Source organism: Branchiostoma floridae, chromosome 6, assembly GCF_000003815.2.
Source record: "Branchiostoma floridae strain S238N-H82 chromosome 6, Bfl_VNyyK, whole genome shotgun sequence".
NCBI lineage: Eukaryota > Metazoa > Chordata > Leptocardii > Amphioxiformes > Branchiostomatidae > Branchiostoma > Branchiostoma floridae.
This window is the reverse complement of record NC_049984.1, coordinates 19,281,568-19,299,599: the sequence shown is the minus strand read 5'-3', so window position 1 is coordinate 19,299,599 and position 18,032 is coordinate 19,281,568. Positions and strand designations below refer to the sequence as shown.

At 40.1% G+C, this 18,032-nt stretch overlaps 2 protein-coding genes across 4 annotated transcripts; one reads left to right on the top strand and one right to left on the bottom strand.

Moving 5' to 3' along the window:
* LOC118418625 (solute carrier family 66 member 2-like) lies at positions 1-10,050 on the top strand. 3 transcript variants are annotated; one of them, XM_035824633.1, is made up of 7 exons: positions 1-108; positions 3,139-3,678; positions 4,424-4,557; positions 5,365-5,481; positions 6,508-6,585; positions 7,573-7,789; positions 9,164-10,050. In XM_035824633.1, exons 2-7 carry the CDS (start codon positions 3,470-3,472, stop codon positions 9,351-9,353), a joined length of 945 nt encoding a protein of 314 aa, XP_035680526.1. In that variant the 5' UTR covers positions 1-108; positions 3,139-3,469; the 3' UTR covers positions 9,354-10,050. The 3 variants fall into 3 exon arrangements, with proteins under 3 accessions (XP_035680526.1, XP_035680527.1, XP_035680528.1); XM_035824634.1 differs by lacking the exon at positions 5,365-5,481; XM_035824635.1 differs by lacking the exons at positions 5,365-5,481; positions 6,508-6,585.
* A 423-nt stretch (positions 10,051-10,473) lies between these two features.
* On the bottom strand, positions 10,474-17,805 carry LOC118418624 (transmembrane protein 64-like). Its single transcript, XM_035824632.1, has 4 exons — positions 16,772-17,805; positions 15,043-15,198; positions 13,913-14,009; positions 10,474-13,396 (listed from the first exon to the last, which is right to left on the bottom strand). Exons 1-4 carry the CDS (start codon positions 17,339-17,341, stop codon positions 13,197-13,199), a joined length of 1,023 nt encoding a protein of 340 aa, XP_035680525.1. The 5' UTR covers positions 17,342-17,805; the 3' UTR covers positions 10,474-13,196.
* Between the last annotated feature and the right edge of the window lie 227 nt (positions 17,806-18,032).

Here is an 18,032-nt window from a genome sequence, read left to right as displayed (position 1 = left end):
GCTCACATCATGCTTAACCTTTGACCTTCTTAACTGACCAATCAGCACCGAGATCCATGCGTTTTTGCCAACATGGCGGAAGTGGGCTGTTTTTGTACGGATTCTGAGGTAATGTTTGTCTTTTTGTCCATTTTCTAGCACATTGTAGAGATTTTCTGCGGTGTGTTTACTTTTAAACGATTGCGATATGCGTAGGGTACGTTACGAATGACATTCTTTCTACAGAGGCTTGAAAATACATGAGTATCACTCTATTGTTGACTGGACTGTTGTCTACATCGCTGACTGATATGTTTGGGAAATGTAAATGAGATCGACCCAAGAAAACAAGACAAGCTTTGTCCGTAGACCGACCAAACAACAACAACAAATAACGATTTCTTGTGGTAAAAAAGAATTGATTCAGTTTGTGGTGCAAGTATACAAAAGTAACGGGTTCCGCACTGGTGTTCCAGTGCTGAATCAATGGGTCGAATCGGCCTCAGCACTGGTTTTCCAGTGCTGAAGAAACGTCAGCACTGGTTTTCCAGTGCTGAACGGCCTTGTTGCAGTGCTGAAGCTCCCTCAGCACTGGAATTCCAGTGCTGAACTTTTCCGAGCACTGGTTTTCCAGTGCTGAACTTTTCCGAGCACTGGTTTTCCAGTGCTGAACTGCCGTCAGCACTCGGGTACCAGTGCTGAACTCGCGGCGGAGAGGCGGCGAGCCAGTTCAAAGGTCATTCAGCACTGGTTACCCAGTGCTGAAACCGGCGTCAGCACTGGAACCGAGTGCTGATATACAAAAGTAACGGGTTCCGCACTGGATTTTCCAGTGCTCGGGAACTTTTCAGCACTGGAAGACCAGTGCTGAAAAAACTTCAGCTCTGGGCTTCCAGTGCTGACGATTATAAAGCACTGGAACGTTCCAGTGCTGAACGTAATATTCATTCGTAGCATGCGTCCGTACGGCTGAGTTATTTCCTTTCGACTTGTTACCTTGTTTGGCGGAGATTGACATTACACATGACAACAACAGTTTTATTTCATGAAATAATGAAAGAATAAAAAGAGGCCATGACTTTGAGCTTTTATTGAATTGTGTGAATGTGATAGATATAGCCCTTTCGGGAATCATTTCGGTGGCCCTGAAAAGGGCCGGGGTAATTGTAGACAGCAGATCAGTCTTCGTTGTTATTCGTGTCGAACAGACGGCGGTGTATCTCTAGGAAAAGGCAGTCCCCTAGAGCTTGTGCTGGGCGCGTTGGTGCCTGGTAGTCCTCGATGATGGCTTCCAGCTCCTGGCGAGCTTGCTGAGCCTCTCTCGCTGCAACCCCTCTCTTCATGAGCTTTTCAATCATGTCATGAACGGCAGGGCGCATCGGCAGGATGCGCTCCTGCCAAAGGGTGACGGCCCCGTCGATCCTCTGGTCTTCGCTGTCTTCACTCACCGACTCCTGCCGAAGACGCTTTCTGTAGCCCGCCTCTGTGTCTTCCGGCTGCCTCGTTCTGCGGATGTTCAGTCGGCCGTCGGGGAGCTTGCCCGGCCTAGCCACAGAGCGGCCCGGCTTGTAGTGCAGGGCTCCAGACTAACTTTTTATTGTGTGCGTGACGGTGTGTTTGGCAGTGTGTGTGTGTGTGTTTGGTAGTTTCTTTGGTAGGCTCAGTCGTCCGTGCAGCTCACGGTTTATAGTCGACACTACAAGTGCGGTCCCTCTTGTTGTAACTAAATTGGGACCTTCCAATGACCTTTGGCCAAGAAAATTAAACGTTAGACGATGGCGTTACATGTGAGGTGAATGAGTAATGGACCATGTTTACGGCTCGAGCTGCGGTAGATATCTATGTATATAACGTTACCACAGTTGTTTTGACAAGTTACTAACGTGATTGAAGACGTTTTAGACAGGTTAATTTCGTTATAATTGTAAACAGCAGCTCATGCCGCCTTGAGTCGTGTCGCTAGAGTCGGCGGCTTCAGCACTCGGTTTCCAGTGCGGAATATTTGTCAGCACTGGAAATCCAGTGCTGAAACGTCCTCAGCACTGTATTTCCAGTGCTGAAACGTCCTCAGCACTGGACTTCCAGTGCTGACGGCGGCTCAGCACTGGACTTCCAGTGCTGACGACCACTTCAGCACTGGTGTTCCAGTGCTGACAGAGGAGACCGTTACTTTTGTATATTTGCGTTTGTGGTAGTTGACTGATAATGTAAGCTCTGAACAGTCAAAACATAATTATTTGTTTATTTAGTGTTCACGATAATTTCTGGTCAACGCGAGTTGAGTGTTCAAAACAAATAGGAACTGGTTACACCAGTATCAAATTACTCTCCAAGCAGAGAGTGGTTGGGAAAATCGTGACGTTTTCCTTTCATATTTTTTTTTTGAAGGCCAGTCGAAAAAAAAATATGAAAGGAAAACGTCACGATTTTTCCCACCAACCTCTGCTTGGAGAGTATATCAAATTACCCTTAAGGTATCTCGGTTGGCTAAATTGGCATTTTGACCTTCCACTGTTTTCTTACTAATGAATTAAGAACGAATGGAGCCGTAACGAATGTTGATAGATGGGCATTAAAGAATTCTAAATCTGATTTTTTGGGGGCCAAATTGATAACGTCATCATTTTTATTGCCTCTTATGTCATTTTTTTCTATGACAAAATACAGCACTTTTGTACATACCACTGTAATGAACTTCGTTTTTCGTTGCATAATGATGAAAGCTACAAACTCACTGTTGCGCAAACTGATATCTACTAACGATCTGTAGTTATTAAGAATTAATCTTTTTTAATTAGATGAAAACAAACATTTTCTAATTACTACAGATCATTAGTAGATATCAATTTGCGCAACCGTGAGTTTGTAGCTTTTATTATTATGCAACGAAAAACGAAGTTTCATTACAGTGGTATGTACCAAAGTGCTGTATTTTGTCATAGAAAAAAATAATATAAGAGGCAATAAAAATGATGACGTCATCAATTTGGCCCCCAAAAAATCAGATTTAGAATTCTTTAATGCCCATCTATCAACATTCGTTACGGCTCCATTCGTTCTTAATTCATTAGTAAGAAAACAGTGGAAGGTCAAAATGCCAATTTAGCCAACCGAGATACCTTAAGGCTTATGTTCGCATTGCAATTTCTTTCCTTCCAGGAGACTGTCTAGTTGAAGACTACCATGAAGATGTTCTCGTGACTCTGACTCATCATTAACGTTAATTCGAACATTTACGATCAAATATTCGTTTCACAAGCGAAACATTTCCCCCATGGATATGACACAGTGGAGTGGAAGCACGCATGACTGAATATGTACTAAAGCTCCACCCACCAATTCTCTACAACTCTTTATATTTTGTACCACCAACCAATTCAAAATAGATAGAGGATGTTTATCACTATATCTTGAAAAACAATCACAATTCTAAGTACCTTTTTGAAGTACTAGATAATTATAGTCAGACTCTGCGTGAAAAAACAACAACATGGATAACGTTGACCTTCCGCTGACCTTGTCGGAGGTGACGATAGTGGACCTGGTGTCGTGGATCGCGTCAGGAGCGATGATCTTCGGTGGAATCGTGCCGTACATTCCACAGTACAGACAAATCAAAAAGACGGAGAACGCAGAGGGATTCTCTACATATGTCTGTCTGGCCTTACTTGTGGCCAACACACTCAGGATATTGTTTTGGTGAGTAACTAAGATTACATGTAACGTTATTACTATAAGGGGCAGTTTACCCTGGAAACCAGACTAATGTTTTTCTTTTGCAAGGGCTGGCATAAAATCTGTTCGGCAGCCTTGAGGCAGGTCTTCCCGAGGACCTTAAATAATAATCTCCAAGCAGATCCTACAATGGCATAAGATAGTACCAAACTGGCCAAGGAGCGTCAAAAGGTGTCCCTTGTTGCAAAACACACTCCTAAGCTGGCTTCACTCCTCTGCCAGCTTTTGATACTATCTTATAAATATGCTACCGTAGGATCTGCTTGGAGATTACTTAAATACGCACTCTGGGGATCGGATCAGGTTCCTCGAGTGCTTATCTAAGGTCCTTGGGAAGATGGAAAGACCTTCCTTGACTGCTGAACAGATTCTCTGCAGGCCCTGGCTAAAAAGTAAAAGTCTGGTTTCCAGGGTAGAGGTAGTTCTGTGTTTTATTTTTAATCTTAAAAAATCAAGGATCAGACGAATGGTACAAAGGTCATTCATAATGTGATACAAGCTGATTCAATTTGTATTCCTAAAGATTTAAGTTCTGTGTACCTAAACTTAAGGTTTCATTTCTTTGTACCTTTAAAGCCTTAGGTTTTCATATTTCTGTATTCCTAAAGGTTTTCATATTTCTGTATTCCTGAAGGTTTTCATTTCTGTGTACCTAAAGGTTTTTCATTTCTGCGTACCTAAAGGTTTTCATATTTCTATATTCCTGAAGGTTTGGAGTCCATTTTGAGCTCCCCCTCCTGGCCCAGAGTATCATAATGAACTTCACCATGATGGTGATGCTACACTTGTGCACCAGAGTCACACAGCTGAACGAGATGTCTACCAAAAGAAGGGCCTTCCTCGGTGGGTGTACTGTCTATCTTTGAACACATAGACAGAGACATTACATGTACAACATAATATCTCTAAATATCATTATAATATATAAAGTGATTCAGGTCTAGGTATGGACAATATTAGAATTGTCTTTAGGACTTATAACTCCATTCATCCCAGGATGGAAACTTGCTTGCTTGTTCACTCCATCTGTTCAGAAAATCTGAACTAAATGATATGAATATAGAAAGGTTCTTTTTGGCACAACCAAGGGAAAACTTACTTCCAACATTTTGATGTCTGTTAGACACTATCATCAAGATAGAATGACTGGAAACTACCCTGATGATGGCATCTGATAGACATTGAAATGTTGGAAGTAAGTTTTTCCTTGGATGTGGCAAAAAGAACCTTACTATAAAGTGTTGAATAATTGCCAACCTGATGAAGTTAGTTACGGATTAATGATATGAAACTGATGAAAACATATGTTCCAAAGCTTAAACAGATTCAATGGCAAAAGTCAACCGTAGGGGCTGGACAGTGAGTGGTATGGTGACAGCCTTTGAGTTTGACCTACATGGCACACATTGCATACAATACGTATACAGACCTTTGTGATATCCACTTTCACTGTTATGTCATTCTTCATGTATCTGCAATTCTCCATGTTCCTTCTCTAATCTAGTGCAATGTGCATGTTGCCACGTGGAACTGAAATGGCATCTACATGTATAATAAAGGCACTGCAATGCAACTTTTAATGGGATCTTGTGCTGAGCATGTATGAAGTTCTAATTGTGTGTTGTCTGAATGTCATGTCTTCCATAAAAGGCAATGCCACTGAGTCTTTGTCGGAAGGTTTGCCCTTGGAAAAAGCCATCAGAGAGGAAAATAAGGAACTCCTTGTATTTGCTGAGGGGACAGAAATTAGAAAAAGGCATTATGGTGGTATGTAATGCATACATATGTATGTAACATGTTGGTTTTTATTCAATTTCTGTATTCACTACCAGTTCAATTATTTTTTTTTTAAACACAACTTCATTATTTGGAAAATGAACCAGATCTTATATTGATCTAAAAAAAGTTATATTCAATTCAAAACACTTGCATGCCTTTATTTTGATCAGTTTTGCATGAGATTTTTTTTAACATTCTCTTTAAAAGTTATATTCAATTCAAAACACTTGCATGCCTTTATTTTGATCAGTTTTGCATGTGATTTTTTTAACATTCTCTTTATTATTACGGTACCGAATTACTATTGTCAATTACAAATCTTTATTAACACTTGAGATATTGTTTTAGCCTGTAGATTTCTTAATCCTATAAACCTGCCTAAGAATCTGAAGTCCTTGATCCATGGTCCTCTGTGCAATTTGTGTTTTAGCACTTCCTCGCTTATCAAGTACGGTTCAAGGTTTACTATGGTTATGATTTTGTTTAGTTCTCTAAATGAGTTCTTCTTGCTAGGAGTGGGTACCTGTATAGTGTACCAGTACAAAGCCGTTTTTTCTTGTTGGACTGATCCGGAAAAAATGGACATAAAAAAATCAGTTGACCGGATGTTGGACCGATTTGCAAAATGAACAAATTATACCGGCAGGCCTTCACATGATTTGGGGCTCACATATCCAAGCAAATAACAAGAGCGAAGTAGAGGAAAGGTGATAGTCATTTTCAAGTTTCCACCATCAAAAACAGAGGCAGTTAGTGTTGTTAATATGGACATAGGATAGTCCACCTAACAGAATCCTTTGTAGCAAAATAGACCATTGTTTTGAGTATATTAAGTTCACAGATAATTAGGTTCAGGTTCAGACCTGGACCTGATCCTTTGGACCTGGACCGTACGGCGTACCTGTGCCTGAATATTCTGTACCGGTACCCACCCCTACTCCTTGACCTAACCTTTTTCTGGAAGGTGTCTGTCCAAAACTCTTACTCACTGCCTTTTCTGGGCTCTCCGTCCAGCCGAGCCACAGCAGGGAAAACATCATCAGAAAGATGCCAGCAGTCAAACAGAGCCTGAAACTGTTCACAGGTTTCTGGGTGGGTATAACAGTTAGCCATGGCATGTAGGGATATCACCAGGCTCTAGGTTTTTTCCTCCAGTCTAGTTTTAAGACTTAGATCATACGGCTTTCTACAGAGAAATTGACAATTTACATGCATACTGTGTCAGCCGAAAGTCAATGTTGTCCACAACTGGCAAAACACATTACAACTAACATGTACCAAAAGTTCTTGCTGAATCGTTAGACTTATCAAGGTACAAAGTTACCTGTCAGATATGACAGGATATGGAGCCTGGGGTCATCCTAAAGACTTGTGTAAAACTTTCCATCTAAGAACAGTTTAGATGTACAGTTGTACTTGCATGTCAGCAGTGTTGGTCTTCTGTTTCAAGATCCCATTAGAAGTTGTACTTAGCACTAGCATCACCCAAGCATATGGGTAGCTAAGCCTTGCACTTATTAGTTTAGCAGCATGTTACACAGTACTAGTTCCATTCCTTGTATATGTCCTCCTGATATCTTAGATAATGCTTTGTCATACCAACAAGTCTCAGCTTTTATCAGCATATGTTAGTACATACATACACATGGTATATTTTGAGACCTTTGTGTGCATGATGTATGCTTCATGTCTAGATTTCTTTTACCTCTGACAAGAACAGATTCCTTACACTTTATGTAACACACACATACATTCACACACAAACACACTGTCAGATATACAACACTTCAAACATCATAATCTTGTATTTGCTCAGACCTGTTTAGACTCATCTTGTCTTAAATGAAAGTTTAACGAGTATGTGCAGAATGTTAACATCAGCACAACTTCCTGTTTAGGGAAATATTGAACTATATTGGACACAATGACATGACATATTGTATGAGAAAATGGGCACAACTACTACTTCTTTTATTGTTCACTATTGTTCTGAACACTAGGTAGACTGTCAAAGTTCTAAACCCTTATCATTGCCCCCAAGACTAGTAATGAGTGCTCTCCCTCCTTATTTCCTACCAGACTTTGACCACAGGTACTTCTGGAAGTGGACCAAGTTCAGAGACTATATCCAGTTTATGTGCGTCTTCACGCTGATCGGGGGCTACATCACATACATGTGCCTGGACTACCCGGTGTACGTGGAGACTCTGGGGTTCCTGGCAGTGTTTGTGGAGGCACTGTTGGGCGCACCACAGTTCTGGAGAAACTACCAGAACAAGTGCACAGTGGGAATGAGGTGAGCTTATAGGGTAGCATGGGAAAAATACATGACATAGAGGAATAAGGTGAGCATAGGGTAGCATGGGAAAAACACATGACATACAGGAACTAGGGGGCCTAAACTTAAGTCACTTCTTCATGAGCTGTCTAATACCAAAAAAATCGTGACCATAACTTGTTCAGAACATGAGATAGGATTAGGAAGACTGGAAGTTGTGCTGCAGTACCAAGAGAAGCCACTAGTAGGAGGCCCAAAATTTAATCATTTTCAGCTTTTATCACACCCTACCAACACAACAAGGATAAAACCAATCCACCCAGCCGTTCTTGAGTTATCTTGTTCACACACACACACACACACACACAGACAAACACAAGTGAAAATGTAACTTCCATGAATATTTCATAGAGGTATTAAGGTAAGATTGGAACAGGGTCCCTCCTGTAGACACATGCTGCTGGTTTCTGTAGTGCAAAGTCCAGATGAGAAAAAAAAACCTTTGAACTGTACATGAAAAATGTTGATTTGGCAGCATCATACCACAATATGTCTATTAGGGCCACACTGACTTAATTTTATGAATGACATCTGCTGGCACATTGATTTTTGTCTGTTCTCCAAAAAACTGGCCACATGTGACCCAATATTATCCTTGTCAATCAGCATAAATATGTTTGCCAGAGGATCTGCTCTCTAGGGTAGGGGCACATGGTCACAGCGCCATTATTCCCTCTTTAAACAAGAATGGCAATATAAACATGATTGAAATGGTGACGATTGTCTCTTTGTTTTACTGGAGGTGAACATAAGACAAACCAAGCCTGGGAAAGAATGGACTTGATGTTAAGTTTAGCAGCACTGGATTTTTGTAATTTTTGCCTGCGCGCATTTGTTTTGGGGTTTCAACAGGATGTTGTCCATAGAATAAAGTCAGTGTGGCCAAAGTGCAATATGATACCCATAGCTGCTGCCTTCTCTTTCTGGCAGATAAATCATATTTGTAAAGATATTATTATTTGTCAGTATCAGGATTGATTCAGATATCAGATTTCATCCTCGTATGCAGGGACATCCAATAGCAAAACTGCCTGTCTGGATGTACCCTGTTTTTTCAACTGTCACCCTTAGTTTCTGACTGCCCTGCTTATATTATGTTATAAATATCAATGATCTTACCCTTATATGCGAGATCCCTTTTGATAACTGAAAGGCCTATTCTCTGATTGGCTGACATCCGGTACATGGCGATGCCCACAGGAACTAAGAGTGACGGTTGAGAAAGCAGGGTACATCCGGACAGGCAGTTTCACCATTGGATGTCCCTGCATAGGAGGGTGCCAGATTTATGATGTGCAATTCCAAATGAAGATGTGTTCTTCTCTCTTGCAGTGTGAAGATGGTAGGTTTCTGGACCAGTGGTGACACCTTTAAGACGGGGTACTTCCTCGTCAACAAGGCCCCTATGCAGTTCTGGATATGTGGACTCTTACAAGTTGGAATAGACATCGCAATTCTACTACAAGTCTGGATATACAGGAAAAACATGCACCCAATAGCAAAACCTGCCAAGCCTATCTAGTGCTATTTCTGTGTACGCAGTAATAAAGGTCCATCAGGTGGTCAATGTTAGATTTGTACGTATGATTATTTATGACTACATCTGACCTATGTTAAAAGATGCCCCAAACTGTTACTCTACAGCATTATTGAAAGTTACCATGGCATATGAATACATCACGTAGATAACTGGTTTTTGAGATTTTTTGGTGATTTTAGTTATATTTTCATCTTTACAAATACTGTAAATGCAGAAACTTTTGCGGTGGTTTAATCTTAACAAATACTGTAAATGCAGAAACTTTCGCAATGGTTTAATGTTCAAGGTTTTCGCGGTGGCCGCTTCATTGGGAACATTTTCCCATGGCAGTAACAGACTACAGTGCATGGTGCTACTGCAAACTTTAAACCACCACGAACAGTCCTTTTTCCCACTACACCGAAATAAAATCCCTGCGAACTTAAATGTATTTATAGTAGTCCTGCGTTTCACACAGCAGTGAATCTTTGTTTTAAGTTGACTTCTAGGACAAATGTTTTGATGTCTCAGGGTTAGATTTAGCTTTAGAGTTCTTATCACACTGTTATATCCAACAGGATATACAGAACATGGGTTCTTTACCTTGGTGAATCATAGGTAAATATTTATGTTATTATATTATTTCAATATGTAATTGATATACATATTGCCCTGAATAAAATAACAAGGTTTCAATGCAGGTTGTTTTATCTGGCTTGATCCATATTTCCCAATTTACTGAGTATCAATTTACTTACTTAGTATTAGATTCTTCTACACGTTGCAGGGTCAGAAAAACTCATCATAAAACTACGAAGAAATCCCCACATAAGTTTCTAATTAATAAATGTAATGCTAGTTTACCTTTATCCACAGGGTAACCTATATCTGTTGTTAAAAAACAGGGATATTAAGTGGACGGACGCGTTTCAAATTGCAAAATATTCGATATTTTTTTCAAATCTTGCTATTTGAAACCATTGTCGGCCAACTTGACATTCCTAAATACCCAGTCCAAACAACGGATATAGGTAACCCTGCGAATAAAGGTGAGCTAGCGTAACGTACATAAACTTATCACAAGATGGATTGAAAAGAATGATTCAAGTCACAAAAACTCAACTCACTTGAGTGTAATTAATTTACTGGGTCTAAAAATACAATTCCACATGAAACTTGACATAAATATAAACCAATGGCACACCATGTGATTGACATACACTTGTTCCAAGTGTTCATTCTTTTGCTACATGTGTTCAGACAAAACATTTTTCTTCCAACATTTCATTATGTATGGAACCTTTTGGGCAAATCATAGGAATTTATCATTTCATTGTTTGGAAAAAAGATAATATACAAATATAATAAAGCGATCTCAAATTCATCTTTCTGTCTTCCATTATAGATTGAAGATAACACATGGCATCTTTAATTTGTCATTTTTCAAGAATATGTTAGATTTTTTATGATGTTTCAAAACACTTTTTTCCCCCTGATCAGAAACCTATTGTTTTAGAACTTTAAAAAATGCCAAATCAACAGAATAATGTGGTCTTCACTGCATTCAATTTGTGATGTTCATATCAGTCAATCAAAGGATAAATGTATCTATAAGATTCTTTGCTGGTTTTCTAAGTAACAAATATGGCAAGAACATTGTTCGGGTTCCCCTTAGTTTGCTATCCATGTAAACTGTATATCATACAATGGCACTGAAGAGTTTTCGGTTAATCCTTTTTGCTAACACCAAGGAGGTTAAAGTTTAACCTCTTTGCTAACATTTAAGTAGCTATTACACTTCGCAAGATACAGGCACAATATGAAAATACAGTTGTACAATCATTATGCTTGAAGATTATTAATAATTGAACCATATTTGCTTACAATCTGCACAATAATGATGATAGCCAAACACATGGTGAATCTCTACTGTAGCAGGACAGTTCAATGTTTTGTTTAACTTTAAATACTAGTAATGGCCACCTAAACACCAAACAGCATTCATTGCAGAGCCCTTAACTTGTACCAGGCTTTTAGTACTGGAGGTAGACAATTTGCACAGGTAAAATCTCAGTTAGACAATGATATAACCCATCTACATGTACATACTAGTATTGCACTGACAAATAGCAAACATTGTACACAAGTAGAACTATAAAGGTGGACATGTTCTACAGTTGCATCGTTCTGTAGTATGACATTCTGTACTTCTTACAACAGCTTGACTATAGGCCATGCGTAACAGTGGTCACTATGGAGGATGTCTTAATACTTTGTATTCTTTATGAAATGCCTTGAAACACTCTTATAAAGTGGGTATATATTGTTTTAATGTCATCTGTTAACCTGGCCTGGTTGCTTCAAAAGGTAAAATAGTTCACACACCAATGACATTTGATGGCAAACATTGTACTGCCATTTTCCTGAGCCATTCAAAATGATTCTGAGATGACCCAATAGTGTCAAAAAGAACACTGTGACTGGTTGCACCTGTCATACAGAAGAATGCATGACCCTTACAAATATTTAATGTTGACGTTGGGAAAGACAATAATTGACCTACTATGAGTATGAAGCCTTGTTATGAAGTGTGGATAGAAACAGCTTCTCTGCTATAAAAGGATAGTCAGCCCATATCAAAGTCAATGTGTACATGTCTTTGGAGGGTTTTTTTTGCAAACAGGACTGAAATTTCTCCAGACATAACATTAAAATGTGGTGAATGATAAAACAACAAAAGGCATTCACATTTACAGTTTAACTGTCATTAGCATATGGTAAAACATCGTAACATACTGGCACATTATTGGTATAATGAAATATTAAAACTATGAAGGACTGACTACAAATAATAAAGATTTCCAATAATCTAGTCCTTTCCTTTGCTTGTTACCTTATATAATCCTTCTAACTTCAGTACGAAAGTAAACAAACATTCTTAACAGTTCAAGTCTAAAGAATATATAGAAGCTCAAAGATAAGTAAAATATAAAATGTCCTTCATTTCTTGAAACTAAATGCACTGGCATTTAAAGAAAGGATTTGGTTCAATTTTTTTTTGTTCTTTACAGGCACTTGCGGTATATGGAATGATCTAAATTTAATTGTAATTTTTTCCCATCCCCTATGAGAACTGCTCCTAGTCAGAACAAGATACAGTTCTATGGCAAAACTGTTCTTAATCAAATTCTAAATCTTTACTAGCACACCTGCTAAATCATGTATGACAACAATAGTTATAAAGATTTCTTCCCTCCAGAATTGCACATAGTTGACTAATGACCTCTTAGTACACCACTTTACATTACAATGAAATCTCTTTAAAATCATATAATCCTTCCCTTTTAGTCTTGGTGAATGTATATACTTATCATTTCAACACGCATAAATACATAAAACACGCACACATCTCTTGAACTCTGTTTCAGTAATCGCTACAATCAAAATCTCGTGAAAAACTGTTGCTACAACATTACTGAACTAGTTTAACTGTAATATCCAACCCAAATTTTTGACTGAACAGCACCAGTCTTTGTCAAGGAATGAACAATCCACTGCTGTCGTGACGTCACGTTATGCAGATAGATCACATGACTCAGTAAGCAGTGGATCATAGGTTACAGGAAGTCTATGGCGCCCACCGTCTCTGTTCAGGGATGGTTGTAAAGCTCTGATGCTCTTCAGTCGAAAATTTGGGTGAGTCCAATTTTTGTGTCGGATATTACAGTTATACGAGTTCAATAATGACTTCTACCAACACAGATGAAATTTCAAGTCGCTACAATTTTGTCAGGAGGCTGGTGGAGGCGACAGTAATCCTGTACTACTGACATGACTGATAGAGCACTACTGCTGCCTCTCATCAGCTACCCAGAATTCCTCAGTGTCTGAGCTCTGATTGGCTGGCTGGAGCTCCTCTGCATGCTGGGATACGTCTCCATCATGGCTGCTGAATCTCTTGAGTTGTGCTGCCTCCATGAGGTGGAGGTTATCTTTGGTGTGCTGACTGCTTGTCAGCCTCTTTGGGTAGGTAGTGAGGGTGGGACCTGAGGAAACGTTGATGCAGGTTAGACATCCAGGTAATAAGGACATAAGAATTTTCTTTTACATAATCAGTTTTTCTCACCTGCTGACGTTTCAATCTTCTAACTGGAGTTCTGCTTCTCGCCGCTATATGTCGCCGATGTAGGTGGTGCTTTTTTCAGCCACATTTGGGATAGTGTTCTCGCCACAAAAGCACCACCTACATTGGCTTTATATAGGGCAAGAAGCAGAACTCCAGTTAGAAGCTCTGAGGAAGATGTCTGACAGACATCAAAATTTCAGCAGGTGATAAAAACTGGTTGTGTAAAAGAAAATTCTTATGACCTATGATCTACCAACCTGATGAAATAATGTTCGGAAATCCAGGTAATAAGATACGCCAAAAAGCTTTTGCTCAAGCAACTGGACATGGTTTTGGAAACAGTCACTCAGACGTTTCAACTACTGTAGTATCCACCAGTTTTTGTCAGTGACACTGAAGAGATCTTGTTGGAGAGGGTTTTTATATCCTAGCTTACCTGAGGAGAGGTTGGGTTGGTGCTGAAGCAGAGCTTTGTTGAGCTGAACCCGGGCTTGTTTCACAACATACACCATCAACAGGACACTCACTCCAACCTGGGTAGAAAAGGAACCACAATTTAGATTCATAAATAATCTTTATGGCACTGTTAATGACAGTTGTTAGGAAGGATGTTATATACGAACCTCCTTGTTGTTAGTAATAGTGGCTTGTAAGTATGACATCATGGCACTATCAATCATAAGTTCTTAGTAACAATTATAGCTTGACAGAATGTACATTCTAATTCTAACAAATTGTGTCATTGTTAAATCGTAAAGACCAAATGAGGGGGAGTGCTGACATACATTTCAAATACATCAAAATTGTGTGTTTACGTTCTTTCTCTTTTTTTGGCAGTAGATTAATGAACTAGAAATTTTGTTCAAAAGGATATCATTACTGTAGTGAAAATCACAAACTGTTGTGATCTTCAGCCTGGTACAGTAACCATACCATTGGGAGCTTGTCACTATCTATACAGTACTGGGAGTGTAGTCAGCCAAAAAGGCTACTAAGTGGAGAATGGCATCCAGCCATCCTGGTAATCTTAATACATGTAAAGTAGTAGTATTCCTATAGTAGCAAGGAGGTTCCTTTTTCAACCTCCTTGCAACTGGTAGTAGTAGTATTAGTAGCAGTATTAGTAGTAGTTGTAGTAGTAGAAGTAGTACATGTAGTAATAGTAACAGTAGTAGTAGTACATGTAGTAATAGTAGTAGTAGTAGTACTAGTAATAGTAGTAGTACATGTAGTAGCAGCAGTAATAGTAGCAGTATCCATTATTTGAATGACTATATTAGTACTGCTGCTGAGTTCTCTGAGGCCTGACACAGTGATAGGCAGCAATTGGTCTTTCTTTCTTTCTTTTATTCGCACATAACAACATGGCTTAAAAACAAATGTATATACAGAATTGAAGTACATGCGGGGGTGGGCAGAAGCCTATGTGGCTTTTCTTGGGCCTCCCCCAGAACTAAGTCGCAGAAATAATTGAATTATACAAATAATTGAATTATACATAGGCAGCAATCTGTCTTTACGCTTCCATATCTATCTTCCGATATGTATATATTTGCTGAATCTGACCTGTGTCCCTAACACCATGTAGTCACTGCTGGAGGGGTTATCCACCACCTCCTCCACAGAGTGCAGACTGGAGCCGATGTAGGTGTTGAGTGCCTGGGTGGGCAGGAGGCCCAGGGTGGAGGCTGTCATGTACCTGAACGTCTGGACTTTGCTAACCTGGAGTAACAAATAGGATAGTGTTAATAGTTAAATCAAAGGATACTCCATTTTACATTTTTTACCATAAGGCCATGTTGACTTGATTATATGGATGAAATCCGCTGGGAATCCAGAAACAGATGTGAGCGTGTGAATAAAAAAAAGTTTGACCCTCCCACAACACTGCAAGAAAAGTTGCATTCACTATACTATAGTATGAAATTTAAGTGGTCAAGAAGGTTGAATATCAATAAGTGACTGAACACAAAGAATATACTAGGTATACCAAACAATAGATTCTTCATTTTTGTTCTTTCACATCTTCTTTGACCTTGGAATGTCTTTGAAATTGGTGTACATTTTCTGATATTCATTTTTGCAATCCACGGCACATATTTGCTTATTTTGAAGCTGCTTTGTATGATTTACAGTGTGGTTGAAAACTTTTTAATTTCATTTTTGGAAATGGCCCAAAACTGATGGGCGTGCAGATGTCATCCATATAATCAAATTAATATCGCCAACATTCTGATGGGGTTTGTAAGGAAGACTGGTATGCAGGCTTTTAGCCAGGTTTGTACACCCTGTTAAAAAAATAACACAAATTGTACACCCTTACACTGGGGAGCAGATCCTCTGACAAGCATGAAATTCTGATTGACCAGGGATGCTGCAGGTCACATGTGGTCTGTTTGACAGTAAATTTGCTTCATCCCCCAAATTTGCACCTCAAAATGTGGGAAATGATGTTTCAGAGAGTTATAAATTTCAGAATTTTCTGAGTGAGGATGTCCCCAGACCCTCTACAATACTTGCGCCTGCAGCGCTCGCCTAATGGCAAGAAATTTGGACATGAGTCCCTATGAAAAAATCCTAGTTAAAAGCCTGCTGGTACGGTAAGTTGTTCTCAAGTCTGAAAATTAAGATGTAACGTTACTAGTATATCTTTGGACTGGCCTACTCATGCCAATCGAATCACCTCATCCTCTGTTGACAGAGCTGCCAGACCATTACAGGCCTTTATCCAGGCCGGAGGCGTGGCATGGGAGGGTGGCCCTGGGCAGATGGACCGCATTCCAACCATCTCAGCTATGATTACTCTATTTACAGTGATGAAACCTGCCCAGCATGTTGTAGCATGAGTCATCTATGTTGCTAAGCAATAGGCTTTATGTCTGACTAACTATTATAAAGTAGGTTAACTGCTTTGGTCTGACAATAGCTAAAAAATCAGGACCTATATCCAGGTCTTTGCTCTTTGTGTGAGAGGACGAAAACACTCACTTGGCTGCCTACAATAGGTTAAGATACCAGGCTAGGTCTTGGACAAAATTACCTGACAAAATTCTGTTGTATCATCTTATGGTCATCATGAAAATCAAATTCAAGTTATCTTGTTCACATGTAACGTCACAGACACAAATGTGGGCGACACAACCTTTCAGCAAAATATCATGAAAATACTAAATCAGTAATTCAACATAAATTCATTAAATTTTGATTATTAAGATAAAAATCTCAACTTGTTGTCCGAGCCTACGTGATATGACCTGAATGTGGTATGCGTCTCTACCATAAATGAATAACTCACCGCAAACAGACCGTTCTGAAGCCCGAACGGAATGGGGGTCAGTCTGGAGAGAGCGATAACTTTGAACCCGCTGTTACTCTCCAGGACTCTCGCTATGGCAGTCAAGTTGGCGTTCCCGCCGATTTTGTTCAAAAGGAAATCTCCACAGAATCTCTTGCACATGACGTGTGCGACAAAAGTCCCCTGGAAGACAGCGAGTATCACGATGACAAGTCCCTCTAAAAACCCGTACAAGTAGCCGGCTGAAATATTCAAAACAACATAGCCCCATGTCATCGGGAAAGACACAACAGTGAACAGTACGACGAAGAGAATAACTCCTAGCCCGCCGTTTAGACCTTCTAGCCATAGGATGAATTCTTTGATGTAATGTCTGCTGAAGAAGAGGACGAAACAACACAGGGTCACTAGTCCGACTATCGATGTTGACATGTAGAGAGAGTTGCAAGTTTTGTGCCCCTCCTCCCCCTCGATGGACGGCCTCCGAAGCGCCTTTTCCAGCATGGTCAGTTCTCCGAGCGGCTTGAGGCCGTCCTGTCCGGCTTGCAGAGACCCTTCCTCAGGGGTCATGGTTCAGACTCGGGCCGGTTATATGGGAGAAGAGAGGCGATAAGCAGCTGATAGCTGTGTAAACTTTGGCGCAGTGTACCTCGACCCGCAACTCGTGGCGGCCATCTTGGAACGACCGATTGGACAGAGCAGCGTGTCAATAATCACTTTATCGCTAGGGGGCGTCCCTGTACGGCCCACATTTCCCATCGCCACCTGTTGCCTTGCCAGGCAGACAAAACTTTCCTCGATGACCTTTTCCAGTCAACCCACAAAGTTAAATATTCAACAAGATACATTTGGCTCTGTAACTTTCCGTTCTGGTCAGGCATTGTGTAGTCTAAAGAGCAATTTGAATGAAGTCTTTCTCCTGCGAAAGTCCATTCGTTTTCCTCGGATCTACAGAACATTCAAAGATAAATAGTTTATATATTTTCCAATGGATAAACTCAGAGTCGCCCTCCTCAGAGAGCAAAGAGAAAATGCTGATTGATTTTTCATGTCAGTGAGCGAAGCCCGGATAATGCCGATCCCGAACAATACCGGAGAGTGCCGAAACCCGATCCTCGCCCGAGTACTAGCCGAAGCTCATCCCCTTTGAGCTTCCAAATCCAGGAAAGCTTGTCTGCCTTGTCTGTATCATGATGCGCGCCACTAACTTGTTTGTCGTTCTCACACTTTCAGGACATGATGTCAGCATAGCTTAAGCTAG